This window comes from Styela clava, chromosome 1 (assembly GCF_964204865.1).
Source record: "Styela clava chromosome 1, kaStyClav1.hap1.2, whole genome shotgun sequence".
NCBI classification, from domain to species: Eukaryota; Metazoa; Chordata; class Ascidiacea; order Stolidobranchia; family Styelidae; genus Styela; species Styela clava.
This window is the reverse complement of record NC_135250.1, coordinates 26,269,467-26,293,741: the sequence shown is the minus strand read 5'-3', so window position 1 is coordinate 26,293,741 and position 24,275 is coordinate 26,269,467. Positions and strand designations below refer to the sequence as shown.

The window sequence follows — 24,275 nt, the reverse complement described above, 5'->3', positions numbered from 1 at the left end:
TCAACAAAAACAACAACAACATAATAGCAAAACAATCCACAGGTCCATTTTGTGTCCACTAATAATAAAAATGAATAAATAGGATCTCAATTTCTTCATACTAACTGAATATTATAATTTATTTTATCATATTATTTGGTTTGAAGTTCTGGCAACGCTCAATCAAGTTTGAGAAAAGAATTTGATGATCTCAGCAGAATACATCCGATGAAAGATTCAAAACTGACTGGGAACGAGCATACGAAAACCAACCGATCGATGAATGTAGTTCCGTGTAAGTTATTAAAATAAGATATATTCTAACCTTCTAAGTTTCGTTTCATTTTTTAAGTGTGTTACAGCTTCCCCGTTTGTATTAGTTTTCAGTCGTGGTGTGCTGAAATTTCGGCACGGACACCTCAGTCATTTAGTCTGATGAAACAACTGTAATGTGCTTTTTATGAATGTGCTCAATGGGAATGAAGGGGATTGGCAAAGTTAACAGCAATTCTGACATTGTCGAATTTGTCGGCTATCGTGACTTATGAATTCAGGTCGCTAGAAATCAATTTCGTAAGGTTGGCAATGTCGTGAATTAGGAATTGTGCTAGAAATTGGATCTTGTTTCTGAATTAAAAGTTAGGTTCATATTGCAAAAGATGTAGATTCATTTAATGAAACTTTCTCAATTTTATTAAAAACAGTGTTTTAGCTACTTTATATAAATTGTAAAGATTTCATCAAGGCACGCTCAACCAAAGACCGTGTAAATGAGGAAAACTCACTCAAAAGCAAAGCTACCCGCAATTACTGAAATAGGCTACCATCAAAAAATAATGTCTTTGCTTTTGTAACGCAAGATTAATGAACTAGCTCAAAAAATAAATAGGTTTCTGTCACCACTATTATGACGATAAACAGGTAGAAAATGATGAATTTCATAGAATATTGTCAAACAGAAAAAAATGACGGTTTATTTATAGAAATTGTAATGTTTTACAGATGACTACTCTCTTGCAAAACTTGCAATGGAAGCTGGCGAAACGAAAGTGCCATTTGTGAATGCTTCCTGGGTTGAGGTAAGTACTCAGTGAAATATTTGGACACGAAATGGGTCCATGGATTATTTTGCTGCATTTCTTTTGAAGTTTATAATGGGCTTGTCGTAAGAGTGAAAAATAAAATTTTCTCCGAAAATAACAAAGCAATCAAGTTGAAATTTTATGAACTTGAAGATGATGAAAGTCTTCAGAAGACTTTCATTTCTGTTTACAAATCATTTAATATAAAGTTGCACTGACCACGGCAGCCATCTGACAAAATTTAAAGAATTTCTTCTTGATTTATTCATATGGTATAATAGAATTGGAATTTTAATCTTCTCTAGAAATTTTGTGAAAGCAATTTTTTGCCATATAAACCGAAATTGTATTGATATCAACCAGTAATTTTATAAATGTAAATGACAGGTTTTAATTCTCATCACTATACTGCAAAATTGTTATGCTTATTTCGTCTAATGTAGAGTTATGATGAATCAAGTCCAATGATCGCATCTCAAGGTCCAACTTCATCAAACATTGATTTATTCTGGAGATCGGTTCTAGATAACAATGTGAATACGATCGTTATGTTGACGGAACTGAATGAAGGGCATGAGGTATGGATTTGCTTTCAATAGTCTAGAAATTCCAAGACTTTCTGTTTTTTTTTTAATTTGTTCAAAAAATAACAATTTAATCTCAAGATCTAAATTTTGAAAAAACGGCCACAGCTGATTTTCCCTCAAAAAACGGCAAATTCGACAACTAAATAAACGGCAATTTCAAAAATTCTGCATTAAAATTAGAAATAACATTGGTTGTCCTCAGTCATATTTTCTAGTGACTAAATTTTCAATAAACGATGGTATTCTATATTCTGTAAGTATTTCATTATTTCTATCACTTAAATCGTCATTTTAGGAACAATGCGCTCAGTACTGGCCGTCAAGTGCTGGAGAAGAATTAAAACTGCAAAACATCAAAGTAACTCTCGCCGCAGAAGAAACTGACGCGATTGCCGTAACAAGAAAATTGAAGATAGATCGGGGAATACAATCGGTATGAGCAGAATCTCTCCCTCTCTCTATCCATATATTTGTGAGATTCTTTCTCATATATATATATATATATATATATATATATATATTTATATACAATCGAAGCGTCATACTTTCTTTATTTTCAGAGATCTGTGACTCAATTTCATTACACCGGATGGAAATCAACAAGTTGCCCTGAAGAGGCAAGAGGGATAATCGACCTTGTTAGTAAAATGCAGAAAAATTTTAGATCCACTGGAAATGGAGTCATCCTCATACATTGCAGGTAAACTAAATACATGAGCACATTTTTGAATTCCTTTCTGCCATGCAGATTTATGGAGCGGGAGTCCTATTTGGTATCATTCAAATGTCTCCGGCGTCGGAATCGCAGACTTTCTAAAAATCAACAGTCCATCAAATGTTGTCAAAGCTTTTTTATCAAATTTCTTTTTTTTCCAAATCCAGAGTTAAAGGGGCAGTCAATTTTTTTTACTTTTTCAAAAGTCAGCCCGGAGTTGAAGTCATTTGTGAATTTTCTCAAACTTCACAGCTCTGACATATTGATAAAACTATCTTCACAATTATCAGTTTTCTTGAGTTATTTAAACATCGTTCTATTTTTCAGTGATGGTATCGGCAGAACCGGGGTATTCTGTGCAACAGTGAATCTGATAGATCGATTGAAATGTGAGAATCGAGTTGATGTTTTCAGAACTGTTAAAGATCTCAGAGATGGAAGACCAAATATGGTTGAAAATTTGGTAAGCATAATAAAATAAAAGAATTTTGAATATAAATTAAACAATAACGCGATGTTGTTAGTTAAGTGAGGTAAAAGTGTTCTCTCGGTAGATACAAATATACTATATTTCTTCCAAGTCAATATAGTACCCACTTGCATTTAAAATATACGCCCAAACTATAAACTTTGATCTCAATGTTGCATCAGAAAACAAGTTTCAAAATTTGATGATAAGTAGTGTGTTTGGAAACCAGTTTCCTAAATGCATTTGAACATCGTTCTAACATTTTTAAAGATAGGGGAAAGGCAGCGTTAAATAAAAACAGTATAATAAATTGGCTTATTTCATTTCAGAATCAATACAAGTTCTGCTATCAAGCAATCATCGAATATCTAAGATCATTCGATCTTTATTCAAACTACTAAACACCGCATTGTGTAAAAGGGACGACATGTAATCACTAGAGTAAAAAAAAAATTCCAATGAAAGGCTATGAAAAACTTTACAAAACAGTCACGATGTAACTCCAACATCACATTATGCCAAGTATTCCAAAGCAACGAGTGTTCATCTTCTAAAAATATTGTGTTTGTAGCTACTAAAAACAGACAAAATGCATAATGCCATTTATCAGATTTTTATTATTGTTTTGTTGTAAATAACTGCACTATGTAGCGTTAGTAAACTAACCACTGCCTTGTTCTTAACATTAGATTTTTATATTCATGTCTGACTGTAAATCTTATGCTATGCCTTTGTTTACTTGCCACTGTTAAAAATATAACTAGACTATGCATTGTCAAAATTTTATGCAACTTTTTGATGCATCGTATAAATTAAGTTATTTTGCTCCTCCTTCTCTACTTGGATGAGAAAATGTGTGATGTTAATTCTATCAATAAGTCTTAAAGTATTTGATTTGTTTTCGGAATCATTAGTTATATACGCTTCGCTTTCAAGATCATGTTTTGTTTAAAAACCATTTACTATTTCTATTTATTTTTCTCAATAATTAAAAGCAATGTTGGATTACTCTGTACCCTTATGTTGCCACATTCCTACTATATTCCTGCTTTTATGATATTTAGTGTACAACACTAAACTTTTTTCAGAAACTTACTTTGTTTTTATTTCAAATTAAATTTAAACAAAATTTGAAGTTATTAACACGTCCTAATAGCATTGAAGCAACTGCATTTAAGTATATATATCTATGCAATGCAATCTAATATATAAAAATCTATATAATTTATCATATCTTTCTGTTAGAGATTGCATTCTTTTTCCACTGTGTTGTTTTATTGCTTGTAATATAATCCGGGTAAATTTGTTCAAAATTTTTTAAACTTTGTATTCATCGTTTTTATCCACATTGTTTAACAAATATGCATATTTGCAAAGATTAACCCCCCAGTGTTCAGTTAAAAGAAGTCAACAACTTAAATTCTTTGTCTCTCTAATTGGGCAATGTAGAATTAACCCCACTGTCAGTACTACAGAGTAAAGCACCGCGATTGGATATCATCACAAATACGAAGTGGGGCACTTAGAAAAATGTTGTCCCACTTGTATCAATTTCACTTCATTTGCTTACTCCAATGTCTGCCAAAATATTATTATACTCCTTCTTACCAAGGACATAGCGTGAACCCCGATTCATTTGGTTACTTTTACCAAAGCTTTACCAAATAATCTACCCAAACTTCAAAATATTAATGGAGCAAAGAAGCAGTACATGTGTGCTAAAATGGGGACAAGTGAATCACTTTTGTCTCAATCGCTTTTTTACGAAATATTCTTCTGAAATGCTTTCAATCATTCTAGTCTATTCGTTTACAGCTTCGCGACTTTTGGCTTGAACTCACAGCAAGCCAACAAAATGCCACTCCTACTCCAGAATCGGGCTATTTATTTTTCATTGTATGAAGGCTAGTATGTTAATATTGTAAAACCCTGAACTTATTTCCAATTGAACTTTTATTTTTGAGAATCTTACTTTGTTTTGATGTCAAATGTCGAACAAAATTGTAAGTAATTAGCACGCCCTAGTAACACTCATTGATTGAAGCCTTCCAAATAGCCATTGATGATCAAATTACATCATTTTTTTTGTATGTTTTAGAGGTATGCATTTCTGTATATACCCCTATGCAATACCTTCTAATATATAAAAATCTATATGCCCATGATATTTGATATGTTTTGAATTTCTGTGAAAGATTGCTTTTTTTTCAAACTGTTTTATTGCTTGTAATATAATCTGGGGTAGATTGTTCAACCTTGTATTTATTGCTTCTATTCACATTGTGTAACAAATATGTATATTTGCAAATATTGCTCCTCATTCTTAAGTTGAAATGCGTCAACAAATTAGATTCTTTGTCTCTCTAGCCGGGCCATGTGGATTAACGCAACTGTCAGTACTGCAGAGTGATGTATTGCGATTGAGTTTTAATATATATATATATACAAAATGGGTACCTTGAAAAATCTTACTAATATGAATCTCACTTTATATGCTTACTACATAGTATGTCTAAATATTATCATACTCATCCTTACCGAGGACATAGAATGAACCCCGATTCACTTGGTTACTTTTACCAAAGCTTTACCAAATAATCTACCCAAACTCCAAAATATTAATGGAGCAAAGAAGCAGTACATGTGTGCTTAAATGGGGACAAGTGAATCACTTTTGTCTCGTTGTTGAAACAAAAGCTTGTACACTTTCTAACAACCTGGAGAATCGCTTTCATTTTCGTATTATTTGACGAAATGTTCTTCTGAAATGCTTTCAATCATTTTAGTCAATTCGTAAAATGCCACTACTTCTCAACAATTAGGCTATCTATTTTTTATTGTATGAACGCATTTATGTAAATATTGTAGAACACTGAATTTATGTCTCATTGAATTCTAATTCCTGAGAAACTCACTTTGTTTTTATGTCAAATTTTGAATAAAATTAAAAGTAAGTAACATGTCCTAACACTCATTGATTCAAGCTTTTCAAATAGTTATTGATGTTCAAATACCATATTTTTTGAATGTTTCAGAGGTATTCCGTACAATTGTTCAATCAATTTCATTTCTATACTCCTAGGCAAAGTCATTTAATATATAAAAATCTATATAATTATAATATTTGAAATGTTCTGAATTTCTGTGAGAGATTGTTTTCTTACGAACTGTTTAGATTGCTTTTAATATTAACTGGGGTAACTTGTTCAACCTTATATTTATCTTTTCTATTCAAATTGTGTAACAAATATGTATATTTGAAAATATTGCCCCCATCATTCAGTTAAAATGATTCAACAAATTAGATTCCTTGTCTCTCTAACCGGGTCACCCAACTGTCAACAATTAGGCTATCTATTTTTTATTGTATGAACGCATTTATGTAAATATTGTAGAACACTGAATTTATGTCTCATTGAATTCTAATTCCTGAGAAACTCACTTTGTTTTTATGTCAAATTTTGAATAAAATTAAAAGTAAGTAACATGTCCTAACACTCATTGATTCAAGCTTTTCAAATAGTTATTGATGTTCAAATACCATATTTTTTGAATGTTTCAGAGGTATTCCGTACAATTGTTCAATCAATTTCATTTCTATACTCCTAGGCAAAGTCATTTAATATATAAAAATCTATATAATTATAATATTTGAAATGTTCTGAATTTCTGTGAGAGATTGTTTTCTTACGAACTGTTTAGATTGCTTTTAATATTAACTGGGGTAACTTGTTCAACCTTATATTTATCTTTTCTATTCAAATTGTGTAACAAATATGTATATTTGAAATTATTGCCCCCATCATTCAGTTAAAATGATTCAACAAATTAGATTCCTTGTCTCTCTAACCGGGTCACCCAACTGTCAGTAATGCAGAATATTGTCCTTCGATTGAGTTTCATTATATATACGAAATAGAAAACTTGAAAAATGTTGTCCCCTTTATATAAATCCCACTTTATATGCTTACTTTATAATATGCCAAAATATCATTATACTCATTCTTATTGATGACATAGCATAAACCCCAATTCATTCGGTTACTTTCCCCACTTGCTTTACCATAAATATCTACCCAAACTCCAAAATATTGAAGTAGCGAAGAAGCTATACATTTGTGCTAGAAAAGGAACAAGTGCATCACTTTTGTCTCGTTGTTATAGTAAAAACTTGTAATATTTTCAAAAACCAGAAGAATCGCTTATTATTTGAATGAAATTTAGTTTATTCGATTACAATTTCGCGACTCTTTTCTTGAACCCACAGCAAGCCAGCGAAATGCCACTCCTACTCCGGAATTAGGCTATTCATTTTTCATTGTACGCACGCTTAAATGTTAATATTTATTTTATTTCTATGACAAAATAAACAAGTTGCATGATCTTGATTTCTGTAAGCTATAGTTTAGGCACGGGGAGGGGGAACTGATGATAAACCATAGTTCAGGGACGTTAAAGAATAATCATGCTCAATCCTGCTCAGATGATTCACTCGAGAATCAAGCGGCAGAGTAGCAAATGATACCATAAAAATCATCTCTATCTCCAACAAAGTGGTTTCCAACCCACTACTCCACAAAGAATAAATAATCTGGCTTATGGAGAGTGCTTCCGCAACACCCAACATCCTACAGCGGCGAGGAGTCCAGCAATCCTTTCGCACATAACCATCCCTGCATGGGATTAGCAGAGTAATCAGAAGTGCGGTGGCAAGCGTATTCCGAACGCTTAGCACGATGAGCCACACCGCCGCGCCGAAGTTGACTAAGCTTACTAAACTGACAATAAAACAAGGTTGGATACGACAAAGATTCTGTTTTTGTCATAATATGTTTTGCTTGAAAGACTCTTTTAGCCTGGAGTTGCGATCGGACTCTACATTTTTGACAACCAAGAGTCTAAACTCAGAGACGGACCAAGGCATTTTCATTTAAATAAGTAGTGCTCCCTATCCCTCAGACCCCAATTTGTGAATATCAGTTTTGACAGACTCCTATCCTATGCCGTATCAATGTGACTAACCAACGCGGCATTTTTGATTGAAATCAATCATTAAAGAACGATCAGACTTCTTTCATATAGTTGCAGATCCCGTGCAGTCATCACGTACCCCAGTTTGGGAAAACCTTCCGGCCTCACTATCGTGTATCTCTAACCTCTCAGCCAAGTGACACAACCTAAATTACTAACAAAAAGGAACATAATATATTTCACTGTCTAATAGTAGTGCAACAAATTCGGGTATACGATATTGCGACTAGACATAATTAATTTGATGTCATGCACTGACGTCATCTGGACGAAATTTCTTAACCAGTTCATCTACATTTGTTTTTTTATTTGATCGTTTATCGGCAAGTGGTGAATGGGTTAATGCATGGATTAACTTGTCAATACCCACAGAGTTGAAGACGTTTGCTGCAATGAAAAAATAAAGAAAGCTTGATACAAGGATAGGCTTATTATGGTACTCCCTTGGTGTGTGTACCTTTTTACTTTGCTCATTCACCAAGTTTCCAAATAGAGCAAAATATTTAAATATAATTTCTATTTTCCAGTTCTTTGCACATCATCAGCATTGGCAATTTTACTTTATCGAAATCTAAAAGCTTATCTTGTGTGGATGCTTGGGTACAAATTTAAACAGCATGTGTTCTCTATCAAATGCTGAAGTTTGTAAAAAAAAAAATACTTAACCTGCAATTAACTGGTGGAGTAGTTGTGATAACGAAAGGGCTTCTTCTCGAATCCTAGAATATTTGGCATTCCCTGGAAAGACATTGTATGGAATCGATTAAGAGCAAAAGTTTTATCCTCATGGAAAGTGTAGAAATGGAATGAAAATGGGAAGTAGGATATTTTTTAATTGGAAAATCATGGCAAATAATTACTAAATAAATAATATATCTGAAGGACACAAATATGTCAAAAAAAGTTATGAGATTTGTAAACCATAGCAAAAAAAAGTGAATTGGATACAATAAAAAAGGCAATACTGGACAACAACAATATGATTATATATGGTCACTAGAATGATCATGTCCATGAAACAAATACCTGGTTTCTTACTCCCATACCAAATATGATCTGGTAACCGACTGAAAGGCCGTGCATCTGCCACATGACTGAGATGTTTTATCACATGTCCCCAGTGACAAAAATAAAAATCGTAACCCAATATATGATCTGGTAACCGTCCGATAGGCCTTGGTCTGCCACATGACTCAGATTTCTTATATATGGGATAAATATTGAAATCGTATCCCATTCGTGCAAATAGTAAAACTCAACCAACTAGACACAAATAATTCTTCTCACCGAGTGACAAACAAATTCCATCAAGCAGACCAGTTCCTTCCAAATCTAAAACCTTCAATTCTTTTGAATTTCCATTTTTCATTCCTGTTTCATTTGTCTCCATGTTATATGTTGTTTTCCTTGACTCAAACAAAGTCCGGAATATTAGTTTAGTAGCTCGGAGCGCTGCAAGCTGTATATTCCATGTACTATGTGTAATGTGCTCAGTAAGAACTTTACCAACCTCAGAAAAATGATTATCTGTATGGAAAAAATGCATTATGTTTTTTGAGTAATCATTTTGTATTCAACAAGGCCAAACCAATACATTTAGCTAAAAAATAAGATCTCATTACTTCAATATAGATTTGGCATACATTACAGATTGTTATCAAACTATTACTGGCAAGTAGAGACCGCCGGAATTTATTTAACACTTTTATCTCTTTTTATTATAATAACAAATCTTAAAATGCTGTTAAAAAGAGGGTAATTTTACATGTTAGAACTTTCATTTGGATATGGGCATATAATAAACAATTAATTCCATCCCCCCTGTGTTTTCTGTCTGTCAAGCCAAGTATAGGATTTTTTTTATATTTATCATGAAGGAAAAGATGAGTTCACAAGACTTTTTAAACATATGCCACATCATGTCAAGTATAGTTAATCTGTTTCAGATGCATGGACTTGATATTGGGCGAAGCCCTGACTGATCAGCTGTTAGAATAATAATATTTTGTGCAGTTTATTATACCTTGTGTCTTTACAACGTGAGGCCATGCTCTTCCACAAGCTTCGATGCAATTCTCCAGCAGAACCAGTTTCACTCCACTTATATTTTTCTTGTTTTTTCCTAATTCATCATCATCTGTATCAGAATCACTTCCTGATGCCTGAAATTGAGGGAACACAAACACATAAGTGTACTAATGGAAGAATTGAGGACTATTTATGTTATTTGTATTTTTGGCAACTAGTGTTTTTCCAGATGGCTGCGCATGATTAGTGATGTCATCTTCACAGCGCCTTGGCTCGGCGATGTAGCGCATTGTGCTTAGCGTTAGGAATGCACATGCCACTGTAAATCTGATTACCCTACATGGGTTCGCAGGTTCAAATCCCATGCGAAGATAGTTATGTGCGAGAGGATTGCTGGACTCGCTGGCGTAGGGTGGTTCACGTGAGCACTGGTTGTTTACATATTCCTCCACCATCAATAAATGAATACCTGGCTAACTAATCCCATACCCGACATAAACTGGTAACGGGACGAGAGGCCATTGTTCGCTATATGGTCAAGCTGCCTTATCGACTTTCCTCTCCCTGGGATAAATATGTAAATTCTATCTTGTCCTAAGTGACCCTGTTAATTGTTCTATTCTGTAACTGGAGTAACTTGGTTATGGTTAGTTACGGGAATTTACTAATTATACATTAATATTGGATTAACATTGTTTACTTGAACTCATAATAGAATTAAAATAAGGAAAATCGGAAAAAAATTATTGCCTAACCCTAACCTGGTTATCTGATACAGGTTTTTATAGATTTATTTTAAATACTTAATCAAGCTTTGGATAAAAGTAACGAGTGAATTTCATGCCTACCTTTTTCAATACAGGAGAAATAATGTCCCATAAAAGGGAGAATTTATCAATCCTGTGAGCTTCGAGTACAGCACCAAGACAGTGTATTGACTCAGTTTTGTACGTTAATTTGTCTCTTCTGCACTCTTTAAAGAATATCGTCAGAATCTAGAAAAGACCAGTCATAATTTTCTTCACTAATTGGAATGAGGTTAATAATCAATGAATAAAACAGATGAAAATTAAAAAAGTTCCATTTATTTGTGTGAAAATACAAAAACATGAAAACCAACTTTTGAGAGAATAAATTTGAATACTTCGAGTACAAAAAAAACTTGTAAACAGTTTGAAAGAAAAAATTTCATTGTTATTGGAAATTTGTTAATAAAATGTTAAAATCAGAGTAAAAGGTGTTATAAGAGAGAAACTAAACCCATTATTTTTGAAAATTAATTACTGCATTATTTCAATCACTCAGCAAGTTACGACACTATAGGAAAATTACTCACTGAACTGACTTCTTCCACAGAAAGTTGTGATTTACAATGAACAGCTACAGCGCATAAAGCTGTCAACAACTTCTCTTTGCCATCCCATGTTCTTCCTTGCAATCCATGAAGCAAGATCTAAAAAGCAAGTATGAAGTTTTCAACCAATCACCACGCAGATCAAAAAAACTTTGTGATTGCTTGCAATCTGAAACTGCTACAAGCATAACATATCTAAACCCGGGGCTCCAGAAGTATGTGCACCAATATGGAGGTAACTAACTTTGTTTGCCTACTTTACATCAAGTTGTATGAAGGGACTGAAACCTATGAGCAGGGGGGAAAATTCACTTGGCTAACACAGACAGACCCAGAACTTGTGAAAGAACCTAAATAAGGAAAATCCGAATAAAATTATGGTCTAACCCTAACCTGGTACACACACTACGGGAGTACCCTGAACCCCGTAATACATTGTAATACAATTTGAGACATGGGAAAGAAGGTGATTCATTCATATGGCAAACCGGCATGGGATTAGTTATGAAGTATTTATTTTAGATGAACTTCATGCAATAAGATGTTTAAAATTAACTTGATGAGGAAGCCGTGATCAGCTGACAAGTAAGTTAACAACACTATGACTAGTCCAGAAATCCTCATGCAAAAAAATTTGCCTCTCAAAAATTCGACGGCAAACATATCCCGAACACTTAGCACAGTGCACAAACCGTCATGCCATTATCATATGCCTCATAAGCAAGTTGTACATTTAGTTACAATAAATAGAAATAAACTGGGTTGCATTCTTTCACACTCTGCCTATAATTAATCTTGCTAACGGACCTACACAAATGTAAGCCATATAAAATACCCAACCTCCACGAGTTTATGTAACAGGACCCCGACTATTGTTCCTTCTTTTTGTTGCCTAGCAAGGAATGCCATGGCAGCTGCAGCTTGAGCTTTCATTTTCCACTGAGATGATTGCAAAGCAATTGATGTGAATGTGATCAACTCATCAATATAGAGCTTAATAGCTGATGCAGTACCTTGGAATTGAATAAGATAAATTATTTTGAACTCTAGCTGAAAACACAGAACAAAAATTCAGGAGAGGTGACACATAGAGTTTATAATGTAAGAATAAAGTATCACACTACCTGAGCCTCACTTTATGACATAGAATGTACGTGAAAATATTAAAATAGTCTAACAAGATGTCCAGCATGTGAGCAATGTGATAATACATGAATATTTATTTGTATACAATGACTGTTCTTGTTGAATGATCCGACTGAGGGCTGAACAATGTGTGAAGAGATACTCTTTTGAAATTATTGAATCTTTCCGATTCCACAGCTTTTTAACCTGTAATACCAACATAGTCGGGTCTAATATTGTAACGACCGATGTTGTGTACAAGTCCCTAATCCTCGAGGCGTTGGTCGCAACCGTCCGAATAATGAGTCACTTGTCATTCCCACCATATTCAAGTCGAGGACACATTCAAGTTACTAACTTGAGTATGCGCAACAAGGTCAGTATGCTCTGATATCAGTTGATAATTGGAATTAAAACATAATATTCAAGCGAACTGCTGTACTATACCTGGAGTGAACTCCGTCCATAAATCATTCCATAAATATTTTGAGGAATTCTTGTCTTCTTTTCTATTGAAAAAAAAATAATAATTACTCAGCAATAGATATACAATACAAAATTTGTACAACAATGAACTACATCCATAATAAGAATTTCAAATCAAAGCGATTTAGAGTATTTCCTGAAAATACAGCTTGATTTTGCTCAAAAAAACTTGAAAATCTAGATAAAATAAATTGATTGCACAATGTACCAGCATTGTCACAATATTGATTAACGCGTGGTATGTGCATTTTTTTGGTATTTTTTCATGTATTTACAGCTTTTCCAAGGGATTTTTACACATTTTCAGAGGCAGGATTGGATATTGGATATAGACATACCTATTTACGCTGAAGTGTTTAATATTAGAAAACAAAGTTTACCTTGAAACTTCCATTGCATTTTCATCTGTTTTAGCATTTTTATCTGCAGACATTTCATGCATCCCGAGAAATGCGAGTGGCAACACAACGGAAGCATGAGCACGCAACACATCAGGACTGTGTTTACCTATTGCATGACAAGCAGATGCAGAAGCATGGCGGTGAATATCATCTGGAAAATAAAAAGGAATAAAATGTATGGATTGTAACAAATAGTATAGGATTTAGTGTTTATAGCAGTGCTTGGTACAAGCTTTGAGTCAAGTCCATATTCCAGCAAACTTCATATTTTATAAGTCACACGTCAAGTCACAGCTGTTTAAACTCGACTTCAAGTCGTATCCGAGTCGCAATAGATTTTATAAACAACAGTTAAATGGATAAATAAGTTACATTTGCACTATGACATCAACCTGTCGTTTAACTGAAATATTTCAAACGTAAAGCCAGAATATGTGAATTGCCAACATTTACTTTACACCAATACAACCTATTTCAAGTTATTGCTTAACTAAGTAAATTTTTTGTTCTTTCAATACAACATTAGTCGACGCAGTAAGTCATATCAAGTAGGAATTTTATTTTTTGTTCTTGAATTTGAAATTCAGGTCAAGTATCTCTGTCGATTAGTCACGTCCGAGTCAAGATTTATATGGATGACTCCAGTCAATTCTAATCTCTGGAAGAGGTGATTTGAGTCAAGTAATTGGCACACTGGCCACCATCTTCCTAACACTGCACAATGCACAAACTGTCAAACCTGAATACTGGACGAAATGCAATTACCATAACATTAATCTGTCACGAATTATCTCCTATTTGAAAAAGTCAATCATCCTGATTTTAAAATCTACAAATAACCAATATTCACCTTCTTTCTCCAGATACCATTCCTTCAATTTGTTCAAAACTTTTGTAACGCTTCCATCCTTTGCTACTTTAACAACATGTCCAATTGCTTCAGAATTGCATTTCCTCACAGCAAGTGAATTGTCACCAAGACCTTAAAAAGACGCAGAGAATAATTACTCAACCCATTATTTACAAATAGTGAGATACATTGTTCGTCCTAAAATAATTTCACACTGAGCAAATGTTTGTTTTAAAGAGCATGAATATTTTAAGTAAGTAAGAAGAGTCCTAAACAGTTTGTAAACTTTGTAAAACTCTGACTCTTGTAAAATATTACAATACTAATATCAGAATAAGAGTGACTCGTTTGTGACATCACATTGAACAACCAAAATACATGTGAAACATGGAACGAGCGTTCTAGTTAGACGTTGGAAAACATGACGAACGACGCTTTGGCAAAAACAGGCAAAAAAAGGAATGTAATAAAAAAGGTTGAAAATTTCACAAATTATTTTATCAACAATTTTAAAAATCACACAAGTTTTGCATTCCCTTATATATGTTTCATGAACATCCAACCAATACACAGTTTTCAAAAAGCTAATCCCTATTACCCTATATTTTCTGCCTCATTACCTGATACAAATGCATTCAATATAGTTGAGGCAAATTGTGTCAGCTCCCCAGGGCAATGATTCACAAGAGAGATGATCACATGAGAACAACCAGCCTGGAATACAAACATTTCAATAGTCATCAGATAGATGCATTTGAAAAAGGCATGGAATATACTTAGGAGTTAATTTAAATGAATTTATATGGCTCAACTTGGAAAACTAAACAGCTACAAAAAGTGCTCTAGAAAAAGCCTGGACCTGATAGAAGAAAGTGCCTATACTAGTATATTAAATCTTAAGTTGTGCCATCAATTATTTCAGAGATTTCCATCAGTAGAATCGATGGACTCCTCGCCTTTGCAGAGTGGTTCACATCCAGTGTCTCCCAATGTCAAGGATCAGGTCATTTCGTCCCAGGGACGTTTCATGAACTGTTTATAAAATTATATCCACACTCGAGCCTGCATGGGCCGAATGGTAAAACGCCTATACACCCAGAATCGAGCCTAATGGATAATCTAGCTATTCCATATCAGATCTGGATTGGGATCACACAAAAGGCTGTGGACTGCTTTATGCTTTCTTTTCTTGTCAACTTTCCTCTACCCCAGGATGAAAGTAAGAATACCATACATTACCTTTGTCATGACTCCATAATTCTTCTTTGTAATATCAGTCAACGAGGGGAGAAGTTGTTTGAGAGTTTCAGTGTCAGCGTATTGTAACACTCGATCAATAGTTTCAACCATTGGTGATGATTTTGCAGCTTCGGCCCGAGCAAGATCTAACATCTGTCTTCCGTCTTGATCGCTTCTCACTGCTAAGTAGTTCAACATCTAGAAAATGAGATAAAAAGTTTGAAAGTTGAGCCACAAAGAACAAATGCGCGACTGAAGTAAAGGTTTTTCATTTCATATATTTAAAACAAATTACTGGGTAACTATTAATAACTATTAACTAAATTACTTGTTAACTATTCCCATACCCGACATGAATTGGTAACCATGAATTTCATTGGAAATTTCGAGTACAAGATTTTGGGTTTCAACTTTCATACCTAGCACCAGGGGCACAGCCTGGTATTTTCAAATGGCGGTTCTGAAATTTCTAATAGTCAAGTTAAACCATAACAGCTAGCGGGTCCAGCCGAAAGTCTGTTCTGTAAGGTGGGTTTTCAAGAGTCTTTGATGATCTGAAAAGCGATTCAAGCTACGAAAAATTGCTATGTATGACACATGCTTTTTTTACACTTCAAACTGGGGGTTCCCCCCTGGGTATGTCCCTTCTCACCAACGCTAACAGGACTGTGAAGTAGTAACTGGCGCTTGCATGCTTTTTTTAAGTTTAAGTCACAGACTTTCAATGAGCACGGTTCATGCAAAAAATTGTAACTTTTTACATATAATGCATACATGTACAAATAAATTTAACTTACAGCAGGTTCAAATTCCGACAAAGCTTCCAGTAAAGCAATCACCATTTGTGGAATACAGGATTTAATCAACTTTCCACTTTTCTTGCTCACTTCAACCAAGGTATTGAGACTTTGAGAAAATAAAGTAAGTTTCGTTAAATGGAAAAAGCAATATATATATTTTTTGGACAATTACAAACTTAATTCCTTTAATGGTACAGATAAGTGTCTCAAATGTCTCAATGAGTGAGTAATAACTAAAATAAATATTCTGTAAATAAAATATTCAAATCCAACCTTAATGTTTTAACTTCTTTAACTCTGCTTGACAAACCTTCTTTCAACAAGACAGGTAAGATTTGTTCAACAGCTTTCTCTCCCAACTTACCTTGATCATGTTCACACAACTTTATGGTTATCTGAAATTTAGATGATAAAAGTGTAATAGATGTTTGAAATTTAGGTTGGTCAGTTTATTCATAGATAATTGGATCTATTATAAAAAAAGCATTTTATTTGGGATAGCTTTTTTATTATTATAACAACAGAGACGAAAGTCAATGAAATGCCAAAAAATATGGCAAACCACAGCCTTTTGCCACTTATCAGAGGTTACATGAACCACCACAAAATGAGTCCAACGATCCTCTCACATATAAATTACTCCCACATAATCCAAACATCTGCCGGGTTTCAAGAGGTTTAATGGAGAGCGTCTTTCTAATGCTTCCTAAGGAATTCAAAGTAAAATAAAATAAAAGCATAGAGAAAATAGGCTGAACACAAAAAGAATGAAAGAATTCAAATCAAGTAAATGAATTTTTACTAAATCTCTATTCCTACGAACACACTGATGGATGTCAATGGCAAGTTACTACTTATAAATATATTTACAGTCTCTACCTTATTAAGTGATTTTGAGGCTACAGTGGCAGCATCTCTGACAGTCTCTTTAATATCATCCATAACTCTCAGTGTTGCAGTCCAGAGTTCAGGCAGAGCACTGTAAACAGGAGAAATTTTATGAAAAATTGAATTAACCTTATAGCAAGGTCTTAGATTCGAATCCCAGACCCAATCTACGTGCAATAAATTGGCAACAAACTCCGCAACATCCAGTAACTCTGTATGTTTGAGTGGCTGATATACAGAGTATTGTATGGATCAAAAATGTTCAAAACATAATAAGATGCATAAAGAAACCATAAACTTTCTGTAAGCCCGTAGCATGTGAACCAAGATGGCGGACACCGGAACGTAGTATGTGTACTAGGTTAGGGTTAGGGCATAATTTTATTCCAATTTTCCTTGTTTAGTTCTATCACGAGTTCGGGGACTAGCCAAGTGACTCCCATAGTATTTGCACCTGAAATTAATGCCTAATCCTAACCCGGTACACATATTATGTTCGGTGTCCGTCATCTTGGTTCACATACTTCGGAAGTACCAAACTTTCTACCTTTTAGTGCCTTGTCCATGGCCTTGTTCGAAGCAAAACTGATGTGGAATAACTCAAAAAAGATTGACAAATTCGATGGTAACTTACCTTATAATTATATCACTTTCTTCTCCACCTTTTATACCTCTCCCACCTCGTAACAAATCTGAGACAGCGAGACAACTCGCCTGACGTGTTCTCCATATGCTTGACGATAAATTCTTCTTCAAATCATCGGTAATAGCTTGCAGATATTTATCAACCTAAGAAGATAAAATTTTTTTTTATATAAAGTTACGAACATTAAAGGTGGTAGATGGGCTTCAGTCAATAACTCAACTTGAGTTGGATTCAAGTCATCAAAGATTTGAAGTGACTCCAATTGTCTAAATAAGTGGTTCTCAAACTTTTTAGGCTGCGTCCCCATTTTAAGAATTTGTCAATTTGTCAACAAAAATAACTAGCTAACTATAAGCTACAAAAAATATATAGTAAGGAAAAGAATGTTTTATTCAAAAAACACGTTGAAAATACATGGATAGAAGGTAAATATCCAAAATAAAGAAATGTAAATATCAAAAATAAGGCGGGCAAGATTTAACCTAACAAATATTTTTATTTTTAGTTGGCTACACGCCCCCTCAAAAAATTGTCTACACCCCCCTTGTGGAGCGAGTCTCACCAATTGAGAATCGCTGGTCTGAATGAAATAATTGGGACTTCTACTCAACTAGCTGCCGGTGAAACTCATCTCAGTAATTAAATTAACTTCGTCCTGGCTCTATTCCATGACCTGTCTTGAGTTTAGGAAATCTTGCCAACTTTTGTAATGAGATGTACTATGGGTGGATGTTGAATATTTCTCAAACTCAGATAGGCAGGTCATGCACGGATATTCTGGCAAAAGCGTAACTGTTCACAAACAGTAATATTTACAATGCAACTCCCAAGTACATTGAAGCAGGGTTGTCTGGAGGGTTGGGGCATCCTGCAAGCATTAGCGAACTCTGCACCGGATCAGACTCTAAAATGTAATAAAGGATTGCTGAGCTTTTCCGTCGTAAGATGGTTCTTGTAACCGCTTTTCAGTTAGGCTTCTACCACTATTAAGTCCGTGAATTTAAAACAAATAACCAGCAAAAACCCCATATAACCTATATGGATTGGTAATCGGACGAGGGGACGTGGCTCGCCATATAATAAAGTGGTCATATCATATCAGCTTTCCTCTGCACCGCAATGAAAACGAAATTACTATATTTGAACAATATAGCTTACATGTTAGTGTTAATAGCATTCTATATATTTAACGAATGAATAAATAAGCCTTGAACAAAGAACAACTCGGTTCAAGTGTGAAAGTCTTCAACAGAAGGATATATTTGACACGATTGCCAGCAAGGTTTAACCTTACTCAATTAATAATCGAAGCCTCATTCGGTACGCCGGAACAACAAAACTGCCGGACTGCCGCCGCAAAGCAATGACGGATGTTTTGAAAGCAATTGACATTCATTTGATATGTCCGATTGCTGGAAATGTGTCAAACTTTGTGTTTTTTTTGTTTGGAATACATGTCACGCGGTCAACAAATAAAAAACAATGCACTGCAGTTGTTAGTATAATGAACAAAAGAGCAATGCTCAAAGATATGGACGCAAAAGTCAAAAGTTGAAACAACATTCCTGCGAAATAACACATAACACAAATTTCGACTGAAACACTGGAGTCCGCGTCGGGAAAATGTTTAAAATAAATATAAGCATTGAAAACGAATGAAGTCGATATGAGAACAGCTGTTATTTCTTTTTAAAATCTTTACCTAACGCTCAATTTACGGAAACAATGTTTTGATAATTTACTTTTGCACACAATACTGAGTGAGCAGTACTCCCCTAGAGGTAATTAAATTATTTCGTCAAATGTCATTTCCATTAACCAGTTGGTATGTGTATCTTACTGTCTTGGAATAAGTACATGTGGCCTTGCTAACCGATATTATGTGTGTCTTGACAACACATATATTAAGGACACGAAGTGTCAAAACACATTTATTAATACGCTATTTATAGGTCACCGATTGACTAATAATACATAAGTTAAACTTTAAAGATTAAATTGGATGAATCAAGGTACAAATAAACATATACAAGTACGTCATGTTAAACTTTACGTTATGATAAATAAACGGCAAGTTAATAGAAAGATTTAAACTTCAAACAAGGTTGATGGAAATAACAAGAATAACTATAACTTATCGATACTTTCCAAACGGTTCACCACAAACTTGTTCATATTCGTTTCGATCATCAAAACAGAAATTTCCCCGATATAAACGTGTGGTCACGGGGTGAAAAAAATAAAATAAAAAATAAATTTGAAGACTACGATTTTCGTCTCGTTCATTTAATCATATAAATTATCCATAACGATATAAACGCATTTGGTAGAGATTAAAGACAAATAAAAATTAAAAAATCTTTTACGTCAAATTCCAAATCATACTCAGAAAACGTCTGTCACCTGTTGTATATAGAACATATTCCAAGTACTCGTATGTTATATAAAAAAAAAACAGAAATTTCTCCGATATAAACGTGTTTGCTTGGTCCCGAATAAAAAAAATTAAAAAAAAACAACTTAAAAAACAAAATTTCGTTTCGTTTATTAAATCATATCAATTATCCATAGAGATATAATCGCATGAAACCAAATAAAAAAAAATCATAAATGAAAACGTTCTAAAAATATTTTAAATCGAATTCCTCAGAACTTCCAAATCATACTCGGAAATAATATCATAGATACGCTCGTCAACTGTTGTATATAAAACATATTCCAAGTACTTGTTTGTAATATATCATATATCAAAAATAATAACAAAGTCTGATTCATTGGTTCTCGCTATTCAAGCCTCGAAAACGAACTTTGCCGCTGGCATTGATGCTAAAAATGACCAGGAAATTTACCCGCATTATCCGGTATGAACTGTTATCACTCGATTCTGTCTGTTGCGCATCGTCGTCTTTAAAATTATAACTTTATTCATTCACATTTTAGCGTACTGAATTATGACTATTCAATTCTGTCTGTTGCGCTTCAATTACTTTATCGACAACTAGTTAAATTTTAACAAAGCTAAAAATATACACGAAATACACATACTGAATTATGACCATTCGATTTAACCTGTTGCGCTTCAATTACTTCATCGACAACTTGTTACATCTTAACAAAGCTAAAAAATTATTTACGAAATTCACCCACATTTTCAGGTTACTAATTATGACCATGCGATTTCGCATTCTGCGCTCCATCAACTTTTGTGACGCAGTTGCCCAGTCGTCGAGGCTTTAAGAATTAACTGTGAAAATCATGAATTGAGGATGGACCCCCATTTTTGAAAGATAAAAAAAATTTTCGCTAGTTCAAAACCCACTTTAAATTCTACCCGGGCCACACCGCTTCCGTCACCAGCGAAAGGCATATTGAAAACACAGATAAGAACTTGTTTTCTGAGTTCGTGTTTGAAAGCAACAATCATAGAATATCTTGATTTCTAATCTTTCCTATGAAAATATTATTTTAACATGTTTTTTTTTCAAAAATTTCCGGAAAAAACAAAGATTACGTAATATTAAAATTTATAATAACACAAAAACATTTCCATTTCTCCGCGAGGAAAGTAGTTATTTTTAGAGGCTAATTCACACACCAATATGTGACACTAAATAAATGTGTGATAATTTCTTCCAACATTGCAATGTATTTAAAAATTCCATATTCGAATATATTATAGAATAGTGAATTACGATTTCGGCCATCTCTGCTTACAAACCAATAACGCTATTGTATATAGGTTTACGATCACACAAATTGCAGTGCAAGGCGCATTGAACGTTTCCGCTCTCAAGCATTGTTTCCGGTGGAGCAGCGAGTGCGAGGCACAATGCACGGCGAACGCAATAATCTCTTGTGCAGACGGATAAATGCGCCATGGTTTTCCACATCATGAGAAGGGATGGATGTATGTATGGTCCTTATCGCCATTAGAATGGCCTTCTCTGTGGAGGCTCTTGATCTGCCATTTGGGTAGTGGGTGAGGAATGAGAGTAGGTACATGCATGTTCTCTACCGCAAGAGTACATACATATAGAGTATAGATAGAAGAGTAAGCGTTCTTCTCCGCGACAGGTCATAAGGCAGTGTGTTTGATTTCACGAGGAAGCGACACAAAGAGTACCCACAATAAAGTACAATGTTGTATGTAAATCTCTTAGATGAAAAATGGTGATAAATGTGCCAAGGTATTTGTAAAATTTGTTGTAAAAATTATAAAACGTGATAATATCAACTTGAAAATATACAACTGTGAGAACTAACGGATGCATTGCACATGCAATGGACTTAGATATATCAAGTAGATATTTAGCAGTTATAACGAAAACTGTCAACGTATATCACGCACTGGTCTGAACCGCAAGGCTGAAGAAATAACATTATAGAAACAAATTATTTTAAATTTGTGTGTGTCGAACGTTCGACAATGTTTTGAAGTGTCTATAATTTCAATATTTGTAATGTAGTGAAATATGACGTAGTTGTTGTGATGATGTAATATAGGATTAAATCATATATTGATTTAGATTGCAACTTCCCTCAACGAGTTTGTTGTGGTCGTTGTAAGTTTATTTCATTTTCGATATACAGTTAGCAGTTTTCAAGTCTTTCCTACGGTATGAGTTCAGAGATTTTGTTTTATGTTATAATAACGTAGATTCAGCATGGCTGTTATTTAAATAAACTTTAGTCATTCAAAACTTAATACACTCGGGTAAAATAAGTGGCCACCTATTTTACCCGCGTAGAATGGGATTTTATATGACTAGGGTATTTTCAATTCAAAATATTGATATCAACGAGAATCGAAAAGTTTCAAAAGTCACCGAAGCATGACCAGCCACGAGTCGCTACAGCAAAATTAGGAATTTAAATAATTAAATCGAAGATAACGGAATGTTATATAAATCCTAATTACATTACCTTTCTATAGTTTGATTATATTAATATCGAAAAGGTAATCGAATATCGTAGTTGTCGTATATTTATGAATAAAAATTAGCTTTCGCTTCCATTGTTACGTAAACCAATATGACTCATAATGCGGCTGACACGGTTCGCCAAAACACTACAATCGGCGCGAAAAACGAAATCGAAACAAGTCAAATCTATTCACAATGATCACTACAAGTGGTGAGATATAATTACCATATTACCAAGTTCCTAGGTATTCTGAATTTGAGGAATCTATCATCAAAATGTGGACGTAGATTAACAACAGGCGTTGGAATTATAATCCTTGGGCAAGATTGTATGAAATGTGCGTAAAAACACGAATTTATAATCAATATTGTATATCTTCAGATTGTGTTTATTATAGGTTAGGTTCTCTTATGAACGGGATATACAGATTAATGAATAGGGGTATTCGCCTAGATATACTTATTGTAATTTAAATAATAATTAGAATTCAAAAAGATCAGTGTATAAAATCCGTTAAATTATAGTTGTGACTGGTACATATAGAAATAATGAGTAGAGCTCTTTAAAACGTTATAGTGTGGTGTTCTGGAATTATATTTAACAATAAATATCGATTTTCGTATTTATATAGCAGAATTATAATATGTTCCGGATTTTACGAAGCAAAATTTGACAAATAATATCATTTTACGTCGAAAAATAGAAATTTCTTAGGAGACCCTTTTTTATTAGCATTAATTTGTTGGTTTAAAATATACCTAATTCTCGAGGTGTGTTGCATCCGACATTTTAGAAAATCGCTATGTCCAAGTTTGATATTGCCAAAACGAGTAAAATATTTGAGTTGGGAGTCAATATACAGTTACATCTGTGTTTTATATGATGGACATATGGCTCTCAATCGCCATTTGATTGCGAAGAAAGCAATCGTAGAGAATCGCAGGTTAAAAATATAGGCCTTAAATCGCAACAAAGACAGCAGTTAGTCTGCCATGTAAAGCCAGGCTTCATTTTTAGGGCGTCAAGACATGGCATAGAATAAGTAATGATTGTCAAATTATCAAAATGGCTGTTTCCGTAGGAGTAAAAAATAAATATTTTATAGATATGAAGACCTTAATTTTGCCTGGTGAAATATCACATGTACAGTGTGTTATGGGAATATCTGGGCAGTGATTCAAGAAAGAAAATCAAATTTGCATTTTACGAATCAGCGACCCTTTTAAAACAATATTTTTTTTTAAATAAGTTTGGAATGAAACATAAAATGATCCAACTATTATATTTTACATACAAAATACAGTATTATTTACTGAAAAATATTAATATCATATGTTTCATTAGTCACATTGGGCGATCGATAAGCTGGCATTTTATTCGGTCACGCGACATACGTTGTGACAATTGAGACGTCCCCGAAGGAAATGTTAAGGTTTGAATATGCTTGGCAAATCGAAATTGTTGGTAGTGCTGACACAAAGGTCTTATATGGATGAGCAGTGAGCATATTTCTTTAACGGCAGGTGTAGGGACAAGAAAGCACAAGTCGCTTTGAAATATCCGAGTTCCTTTTCTACCCGAAGGGTAAATATTTCGAAATAGGTAGGGCTATTAGACAAGTTAAATGAAGGTTACTATTCTGTCATTGACCCCACCAAAGGTCAGGTTAGGT

The 24,275-nt window shown here is 33.9% G+C and overlaps 2 protein-coding genes across 2 annotated transcripts in view; one reads left to right on the top strand and one right to left on the bottom strand.

The window, feature by feature from the left end:
- LOC120335088 (uncharacterized) overlaps window positions 1–4,503 on the top strand; it is a 29,132-nt gene extending 24,629 nt beyond the window's left edge. The window contains exons 25-31 of the mRNA XM_078112950.1: window positions 147–274; window positions 982–1,058; window positions 1,505–1,639; window positions 1,944–2,081; window positions 2,209–2,348; window positions 2,691–2,826; window positions 3,162–4,503. Of these exons, the coding sequence (XP_077969076.1) occupies window positions 147–274; window positions 982–1,058; window positions 1,505–1,639; window positions 1,944–2,081; window positions 2,209–2,348; window positions 2,691–2,826; window positions 3,162–3,233 (826 nt within the window). The 3' untranslated portion in view covers window positions 3,234–4,503. The remainder of the gene's footprint in view (window positions 1–146; window positions 275–981; window positions 1,059–1,504; window positions 1,640–1,943; window positions 2,082–2,208; window positions 2,349–2,690; window positions 2,827–3,161) is intronic.
- Window positions 4,504–8,014: 3,511 nt separating this feature from the next.
- The window catches only part of LOC120326106 (proteasome adapter and scaffold protein ECM29-like), a 53,532-nt gene continuing 37,271 nt past the window's right edge, over window positions 8,015–24,275 (bottom strand). Inside the window, exons 27-42 of the mRNA XM_078112946.1 lie at window positions 17,669–17,823; window positions 17,026–17,125; window positions 16,420–16,541; window positions 16,144–16,252; window positions 15,347–15,544; window positions 14,728–14,821; window positions 14,108–14,239; window positions 13,237–13,408; window positions 12,818–12,879; window positions 12,086–12,258; window positions 11,228–11,344; window positions 10,740–10,886; window positions 9,887–10,025; window positions 9,151–9,390; window positions 8,530–8,601; window positions 8,015–8,250 (exon numbers count right to left, since the gene is read on the bottom strand). Of these exons, the coding sequence (XP_077969072.1) occupies window positions 8,111–8,250; window positions 8,530–8,601; window positions 9,151–9,390; window positions 9,887–10,025; window positions 10,740–10,886; window positions 11,228–11,344; window positions 12,086–12,258; window positions 12,818–12,879; window positions 13,237–13,408; window positions 14,108–14,239; window positions 14,728–14,821; window positions 15,347–15,544; window positions 16,144–16,252; window positions 16,420–16,541; window positions 17,026–17,125; window positions 17,669–17,823 (2,172 nt within the window). The 3' untranslated portion in view covers window positions 8,015–8,110. The remainder of the gene's footprint in view (window positions 8,251–8,529; window positions 8,602–9,150; window positions 9,391–9,886; window positions 10,026–10,739; window positions 10,887–11,227; window positions 11,345–12,085; window positions 12,259–12,817; window positions 12,880–13,236; window positions 13,409–14,107; window positions 14,240–14,727; window positions 14,822–15,346; window positions 15,545–16,143; window positions 16,253–16,419; window positions 16,542–17,025; window positions 17,126–17,668; window positions 17,824–24,275) is intronic.